Source organism: Asparagus officinalis, unplaced genomic scaffold (assembly GCF_001876935.1).
Source record: "Asparagus officinalis unplaced genomic scaffold, Aspof.V1 AsparagusV1_Un82, whole genome shotgun sequence".
In the NCBI taxonomy this organism is placed as follows: domain Eukaryota; kingdom Viridiplantae; phylum Streptophyta; class Magnoliopsida; order Asparagales; family Asparagaceae; genus Asparagus; species Asparagus officinalis.
The window spans coordinates 10876-19961 of record NW_017972348.1 but is presented as its reverse complement, the minus strand read 5'-3'; the positions used below and the strand labels follow the sequence as shown (position 1 = coordinate 19961).

General features: G+C 35.7%; 1 protein-coding gene and 1 pseudogene across 1 annotated transcript; one reads left to right on the top strand and one right to left on the bottom strand.

Moving 5' to 3' along the window:
- The first annotated feature begins 2461 nt into the window (after nucleotides 1–2461).
- LOC109827188 lies at nucleotides 2462–6028 on the top strand. The gene is made up of 4 exons (XM_020394155.1): nucleotides 2462–2706; nucleotides 3495–3728; nucleotides 4925–5578; nucleotides 5665–6028. The coding sequence occupies exons 2-4, from the start codon at nucleotides 3594–3596 to the stop codon at nucleotides 5683–5685; spliced, it is 810 nt and encodes a 269-aa protein (XP_020249744.1). The 5' UTR covers nucleotides 2462–2706; nucleotides 3495–3593; the 3' UTR covers nucleotides 5686–6028.
- Nucleotides 6029–6515: 487 nt separating this feature from the next.
- On the bottom strand, nucleotides 6516–9086 carry LOC109827186 (annotated as a pseudogene).

Here is a 9086-nt window from a genome sequence, read left to right as displayed (position 1 = left end):
AGTTTTTCATGTCGACTACAGAGCCACATGCTGCCAGTTACTACACATGTCATGGAAAAGATTCGTACACAAGTTTGATACAAAAAAAGTTCTAGCAGAGGAGGTAAAAGAACAAATTGAGAAAATCAATACTGAATACAAGTGGATGCTGATCGTTGCCAAAGAAGAAAATTATTTATAAATGAAGCTACTATTCTAACAAATATAAGCTCGGGGTCGAGCTTCTTTCAACAAGGGGAGACTGATGTAGGACGCTTGACGGACAATTTCATGGAGGATTCGGAGAATCACGTACTACACGTATTATTGACTTCCGCAAAGAAACAATCATATTTTTCAGTCCGAAAGGTGAATTATGACATTATATATGTAAATCAACTATCTCGACGAGACGGAGGCAACCAAATTGTAAGTTTTTTAAAATCTCATCAGTAATACCCAGTTTTGACTGAAATTCGAAAATAATCAACTTCTAGTTTATTTTTAGTAATAAAATTGGAGCCTATTTAGATTAGGAAATAAATTTAATATTAGAGTCCAATTAGATTAGGAAACAAATTCAATTTTGATTCATGATTTATTTCCTCTATTAGAGGGAGTCTTTTTAGGATATAATTTGATATTTAATATTTCTTTGTAATTCTAGTCTTACTAGGAGTCTTATTTGTTTTTCTATTTAAGAAGAGTCATCTAACCCCAAAGGAGAATAATAACTTTTGATCAATAAAATTTTTCTTTTTCGATATTTTCTTCGTGGATTCGAAGATTGTTCTTTGTAGATTCAGATAACGTCCTTGCTAGATTCCGGGGCTATCACTTCCGCGCTACGTCAACTAATGGAACTAAGCAATACATCCAATAAGAAGTTGAGTGCACTTTCTACTTGAGCACCGCACGCTACAGTGAGATCTGAGCCATAGATACTATTCTAACAAATATAAGCTCGGGGTCGAGCTTCTTTCAACAAGGGGAGACTGATGTAGGACGCTTGACGGACAATTTCATGGAGGATTCGGAGAATCACGTACTACACGTATTATTGACTTCCGCAAAGAAACAATCATATTTTTCAGTCCGAAAGGTGAATTATGACATTATATATGTAAATCAACTATCTCGACGAGACGGAGGCAACCAAATTGTAAGTTTTTTAAAATCTCATCAGTAATACCCAGTTTTGACTGAAATTCGAAAATAATCAACTTCTAGTTTATTTTTAGTAATAAAATTGGAGCCTATTTAGATTAGGAAATAAATTTAATATTAGAGTCCAATTAGATTAGGAAACAAATTCAATTTTGATTCATGATTTATTTCCTCTATTAGAGGGAGTCTTTTTAGGATATAATTTGATATTTAATATTTCTTTGTAATTCTAGTCTTACTAGGAGTCTTATTTGTTTTTCTATTTAAAAAGAGTCATGTAACCTCAAAGGAGAATAATAACTTTTGATCAATAAAATTTTTCTTTTTCGATATTTTCTTCGTGGATTCGAAGATTGTTCTTTGTAGATTCAGATAACGTCCTTGCTAGATTCCGGGGCTATCACTTCCGCGCTACGTCAACTAATGGAACTAAGCAATACATCCAATAAGAAGTTGAGTGCACTTTCTACTTGAGCACCGCACGCTACAGTGAGATCTGAGCCATAGACGATGGCAGTAAAATACCCAAACTACCTCTCCACATGTCGTCTCAACGTCTCGGAACACCTTGGTACGGGGCGTTCTAACAGGATGCACACTCTTAAAAGTTCAGGTAACCTATCAAGATTACGACATACCCAATCTCCCTTTTGGACGATGATACCATTTATGCGAGATCAACCAACCAGAATTTACCCCAAGACTCGGCTTTTTCAATCTGTTTTTTAAGGCCCATTAAACTTCCGGAGACATGTCTGATGCGCCAACACTGCAGCTCAGAAGAACTAGCGATGCGGACCAGAAGAACCAACAACATCGGATGGCCACAACCACCACCATTCTTTCATAGCCAGAAGTACGCTACGATGTGACCAGGACTTAGGGGCCGAGATCGAGAGGAGAGCAAAAAGACGCGCGCACGAAATAAACCCAGCTCCAAAAAAGATCAGCCTCTTAAGGACCCCACGTATACATGAGGCGCTGACGTTACGAAAAAAGGATTCCCTTGTGGATCCTCGCACGTTCACAGCCTACCCCGTCACATGGGCTACGGTGGCCCATTTCATTGATATCACGCGCCAAGTTTCCTAAAATACCCCAGCCTTACTTTCGAGGGGAGGAGGAGAGCGCTGGCGTTACTGATGCGAAGGATAGGGGCACGCAGGGGAGACGGTCCTTTTGGATCAATCTTGCGGAGGACAAAAACCCAATTAAAAAAAAACGACAGAACAGATCACCTACTGAATAGGGACATCATGACGGGGACAGTGGAAGAGGAGGAGGAGAAAAGGGCATTTACAACATTTTACCAGGTGCGAGTATAACACACAATGAATATGAGACTCCTGGATGCAAAATGGCACCCAAGCACTGTATCAACCACCCACTAACCTCTCGAGATCAAAACCTAGTTAAGGTTGTTCTTTTTTTCGTGAATTAGCAAAGGCTGCTGCCGCGGTTGTTCGGCTGACAGCTGTGAGCAATGGCGGCCGGCGAACGAGCAGGGCGGTGGAGGAGGCTGTGGCTGTCAAGATTCAGGCTTATTTTCGATCTCATCTGGTAAAAAATAATAATAATTAAACTTCTGTCCCGCCTTTTCAATTTATTCATTTACACCAGGATGGTTCTAAAAATATAGGCGAATGTTAGATAATATAAAAAATCTTCTGAAATTGAGCTAGGGGAAGAACTGTGCTATAAATGTTTCTGGATGTTTGTAACTGGGGTTTAGATACAAATCCAAATAAGATGGTGATTTGCGAACTGGTCATAAAATGGAAATAGCAAAAAAGGATTGAAGAACCATCCAATTTATCTACATACAATTGAAGAAAATAACAGGCCAGATATAAGATAGTAATGCAGCAGCAACTGAAGAAGCTTATGTATTTCAGTGCTGGGTATAATTAGCATGAGGATACTCATATTCAGCATTCCATCAACCTCTATCCTTTCTTAACTTGCAGCAATCTCTATATCAGAGTACAAATCTTATAAAGATAGTTTCAAAACAAAGAGAATGTAGATAAGCAAAAGGGATACTCTGAAGTTGAGGGGGGAAATTGTGCTTTAAACCTTTCTGGGTCTTCCATAACACCCTTTGCATGTGTATTTGAAAAGAAGTTAAAAAACAAAAACAAAAACAAATCCAAATAAGATCATGATTTGTGAATTGGTCATAAAATGAATAACAAAATAAATGGAAAGGATTTGAGCCCGTCTGTCTAAACATAAGAGAACAATCATTAGGAGATAATTCAGGGTTAACATGACAATAACATAAGTTCTATATAATCAGCATTAATATAAATCAAACTAAGATGCAATGGGGTTTTATTCTTCTGCAGGCGAGAAAAGCTCTTTGTGCGCTAAAAGGATTAGTGAAGCTGCAAGCATTGATAAGGGGAAACCTGGTAAGGAGGCAAGCCAATGAGACCCTCCTGCGAATGCAAGCTTTGGTAATGGCTCAGACGAGAATTCGAGCCCAAAGGTTACAAATGGCAGAGGAAGCGCAAACCATGTCACAACGGCCGCCAACTGGCAGAAGATCTCCACAACATTCGAGATTCCATCAATCATATGTAAGTTATCATCCTGCAATTACATCTTTTTTGCTGCAATTTTACAAAATTATGAAAAGAATAAGAATGGAAAGATAGGATTATGTTTGGTAATGAAGACGTAGAGCTGCAGAAGTAAGTACAACAACCAGATTTATATTTCTAGGAGTATAGTTAGCAGTATTTTATTAGAAAAGATAGAAGAAAAAAAGACTACAGCAAATTTTTCTGCCAATTTTGTTGCAAAAAAAGTTACAGATTGTCGGAAACAAACATAAAAGACAATGTCATTTCATCAAAAATTCTTTCAAATTCCCAGTCTTTTAGCTTTTACAACAATTGTTTTTCACTCACATACTTTGCAATGGAATAGACTTACCACAAAAAGGTTAGGGTATCTGAATATTCTAAAAAATGGATTTTTTTTATAGATTTGAAGTCAATTTTTGCAACAAATGCTACATGTATCATATGACATTGCAATATTTGCTACACTGTTCCTTTTTGCAGTGAACCAACCAGTGCCTGATATATTTTGCATTTGAGGTTCAGTATTTCCATTTCTCAACTGTATCCCTGTGTTTACATAACTGATCATGATGAGAAGGATACTTCATCCATGAAGAATTTACATGTGGGTTGCATCTGGTAATATACGTGCATCAATCCATTTAGGACAATTAGAAAACATGTTATTTGCAAGGAAAATGTACATATATTAAGAGAAGTATGTTAGCCCCCACCCCACCCCAATTTTATGAAATCTAATTGGCTAGTGGATAAATTTGTACTTGGATTTGCGCATATATTAAGATAAGTTATGTATAAAAGGAAGTACGTTAGCCCCCACCCCACCCCACAATTTTATGAAATCCATACTTAGATTTGTTCAAATATAAATATCATCCTATAGATACATTACGCAAAGAACGTACATATATAAAAAAGAAAAGAACATTTAGAAACATAGTACTGTGTATGAGTTTCAAGCAATTGCCATGCCAGACATCCTGTGTGACAAAGTACGACATTCATTTTCATATCTGAAAATCACAGAACTATAACAAGAGAGATTAGGATAGTCATTTCTCATGTTAGTACTCCACGGAGCTAACAATTTAGAGTTTTATCTGTAGAGACATAAAAAACGGATAAAGTCAGAACAATGAAAATACAAATTCATCAAACTCACAGTAAATTAACGATTTGGCATGCAGGAGATGGAGAATAATACAGAAGAGAACATCAAAATCGTCGAGATGGACATTGGGGAACCAAGGAGTAAATCAAATAGCAGGAACAGCTACTCCATTCCCCAATCTGAAAGAACGGATCACAGACACTCAATATACTATTACGGTTCAAGAACGCCGTCCAAAGCCGATCTCCGACAACACTATTCACCATCTCCATCAGCCTTAACTGACATAAGCCCAAAAGCTTGCAGTGGTCATTTCGAAGAATTCTCCTTTGCAACAGCACAAAACAGCCCCCAATACTTTTCAGCAACATCAATGCCTGATCCAGCCGAAGGTTCTATTGACTACCCATTCTATCCTAGTTACATGGCTAATACAGAGTCATCGAGAGCAAAGGCGAGGAGGTCTCAGAGTGCCCCGAGACAAAGACTTGATTCGTATGAGAGACAATCTAGCAGGAGGAGACCATCGGTTGAGGGAAGGAATATTCCTAGAGGTGTTAAGATGCAACGATCTTCTTCTCAAGTGGGTATGAGTCCAGCAAATGCATATCAATTCCCATGGCATCTCAAGTTTGATAAAACAAACATGTCTGCTAAAGATAGTGATTGTGGTTCAATAAGCACTGTGATGAGTAATACCAACTATTGCAGATCAGTAGCAGGATACGAGGTGAGAATCTCTCAATCTTTTTTTTATCCCTATTTTGTCCTAGTCATTTCTATATTTGATCACAATTTTCTTTTTCATGTTTCCAGGTTTATGGGAACAAGTACTGAACCAGACGTAATAACATCAGAAGTAGAAGAAATAAAGACATAGATAAAGCTTCTGGAGATTTAATACCTGCAATTGGATATGGGAAAAATTGCTGGTATCTAAGATTTGGGTGTCACTTAGTTCGTTGAAGTTTTCCTTGGGCTGGTTTGTTTCTGGTTATTCTTTTCAGATTCATGTGTTGATTGTTTTAAATTGTAACTTTTTTAACTTAAACAAATGGACTGCTTACAAACATTCTCCTGTAACTTCTAGAGTTTGTAACCCAAAAAATCAAAGCTCCTAATTTATTGGATTTGTGTACATTTACTTCCTCTTGTAAATGAGTTCACATAAGGAGCCAAACTACAGACATTTAACAGGTATTGTCTCTAGATTGGGTACTTCTTCCACCATAATATTGCTCCATAGTTTCATGTGAAAATTCTGCAAATGTGATCCCATATCCCGGTCATGAGGATTTAACTGAATTCTACAAATTCCAAATTTGGATGCTGTCAATGTTCTAATTGCAAGGCAAAGGAAGACACAGTTTTATCTGGATCCTCCAGAAAAACATCAATACTCAAACCATGCTCCTGCATTCTCATAATTAATAAAACTATTGTCCTTAATGGATATAAATATTGAATCAGGGCCGGTCCTGATATTCTTAATTTTTCACGGGGCCCTAATCAAGCTTTCAAATGGGGGCCTTTATATACAATATTCCATACACAAATTTTTATAAGATAGCATAATATTTTTTATTAAAATGAGATAATAAGCACATAATCATATTAATATTAAAATAAAAAAACTTCTTGATGCTTTATAAATAACACAATTCATACTACATTAAATGGGATCGCCTTGCATTTTGAGCTGCAAAATTATCAATTAAAATGTTCCAATCAAGCTTCTCCAATAAATTTTTTTCGATAGATATCATAGCCAATCCATTCAATCTCTCTTGTGACATTGTTGACCGTAGATAAGATTTGATGAGCTTCAACTTTGAAAAGCTTCTCTCGGCCGATGCAACTGTAACTGGTATTGTCAATAATACTCTATAAGCAATCCAAGCATTTGGAAAACAACAATTTAGCCTTTCCATAAAATTCAATACTTCAATTGCTTTTTTTGTTCCTCTTGGTAATGCTTCTCTTAAGATTTGGAGTTCTGAAAATAATTCTGTCCCATTAATATCAAAATTTTTGTCATGCTTTAGGAGATCTTCAAGGTTAAGACATGAACACTTCAAACTATCATTATCTGCAGACTTCAACCTCTCCAAATTAAACAAGAAACCAAAAGATTCATCATACTGTTGAAACTGTTCAAATCTACTCTTGAGTGAAGAAAGAGCTTGATCAACGATATATATGAAGTAATTGACTCTAAAGGATTCTTCAGCTGTCATTGCCATCTCTTTACTAGCATTTTCATCAAAATGTTTCTTTCTACGAATGATGCGACGTTCACAAAAAATGGGTTCAACTTTCATTCTAACTGCAATTTCTTTAGCCTCAACCATAGCTGCTTCAAATCCATTTTCTTTGTAGATTTCAAAAAAAGAAATGAGCCATCTTAAAAGGTCTATAGCAACATCAATCTGCATATCCTCTGATTGCATGATTTTACTTATTTTGTTAATAGCATTCAAAATATCAAACCAAATAACCATACCAAGTAAGAACTCAAAATTCTCAACTTTATATGTTGCTAAGCACTCAGGATCACTTTTTGTCTTGGGATCTTCACTAGAACTTGCTAAGTAAATCAAAGCATCTCTTATATCTGGAGCTTGGAATCTTATTGCTTTAACACTTTCAACTTGACCTTCCCAACGAGTTTGTGATGGTGGCTTAAGTGTGAAACCTTTAACATTTATCTGTAAGAACTTTCCACCGCTTTGTAGAAGATGCAAACAATGAATATATGCGCTGCACCACTCCAAAAAAAGATGAAGCTTGCGAACAAGAGTTTACCATATCACAAAGTGCAATGTTAAGACTATGATAACCACAAGGTGTGTAGAATGCTCTAGGATTTATCTCTAATAATCTTCTTTGTACACTTTTATGTTTTTCTTTCATATTAGAACCATTATCATACCCTTGTCCTCTTACATCACCAATATCAAGTTTAAGCTCTTGCAAAATATTTACAAGTTCTTCAAAAAGTCCTCGTCCTGATGTATCATCCACCTTTAAAAATCCTAAAAAGAACTCCTCATTCTTTATTGGGCTTGTTGAAATATTCACGCATCTTAATATAAGTGACATTTCCTCTTCATGGCTTGCATCCGGAGTACAATCAAGAATAACAGAAAAGTACTTTGCTTCTTTAATCTTTTGGATGATTAAACTTTTGATCTCATCTGCTATTCGAAGAATAAATTCATTTTGAATTTTGTGACTAAGATAATGATGATGACTTTCTTTCTCCTAATTCGACGAACATGCTCTTTCATTATTGGATCAAATTCGGCAATCATTTCTATTATAGTTAAAAAATTTCCATTATTTTCTTCATAAAGCTTCTCATTATCTTCACGAAATGCCAAACTATTTTTAGCAAGTGTTTTCACAACAGCAACTACTCTCAATAGTACTTTTCTCCAATGTTCTCGTTCTTTGTTGATTTGTTCTTCAACACTTTTATCGATTGTCGCATTTTGTCGTAATCTGATCTCTAATTCAATCCAACTCTTCATGTTAACAATGTGTTCACTACTTGTTTCATGACTTTTAAGTCTAGCACTGAGATTTCTCCAGTCTCTAACTCCATCATTTGCCAATTGAATTTTGTTTCCATCATTTTTGAACAACTTACAACAAAAACAAAAAACGTTGTCCAAAGAATTTGAATTGATTAGCCATTTTCTATCATGATGTTCACCATTGGATAAGTTACGAATGTAATATGTTGAGGAGAAATGTATGCCTTCTGAATCTTTTGGAAAATTAAGATTATCATTTCTTTTGGGACCTCTTTCAACCAGTAAGTCTCTCAATCTTTGATCAATATTTTTTCAATTTCCTGGGTCATTTATGTTTGAAAGCCTTCTTTCAAGGTTTTCTTCTTGTACCAAATCTTCATGTTCATTTACATTTTCTTCATGTTCATTTACATTGCTATTCTCATTCAAATTTCTATTCTCATTAGAATCTTCATGTTCTTCACCTTCTTCAATGGAATTTCTATTCTCATTCAAATTTTCATTAACCAAATCCTCGCTTTCTTGATTTTCAGGTTGCTCATTTTCAACATTCACCGAATCTTGAACTGAATTAGAATATATATTTCTACTACAAGTAATAAATTTTTCAAGTGCTCCCGCTTGAGATCGATTGAATACTTTAAGTTTCTGTTTCTTTATCCGCTTATCATGTCTAGACATATACTTTCGAGGAGGCAT

Excerpts from the sequence above, each read along its gene's own strand:
- LOC109827188 (XM_020394155.1), top strand. The coding sequence starts at position 3,594 with ATGCAAGCTTTGGTAATGGCTCAGACGAGAATTCGAGCCCAAAGGTTA. Across the intron at positions 3,729-4,924 it reads CGAGATTCCATCAATCATAT|GAGATGGAGAATAATACAGA; the intron begins GTAAGTTATCAT and ends TTTGGCATGCAG. Across the intron at positions 5,579-5,664 it reads GATCAGTAGCAGGATACGAG|GTTTATGGGAACAAGTACTG; the intron begins GTGAGAATCTCT and ends TCATGTTTCCAG.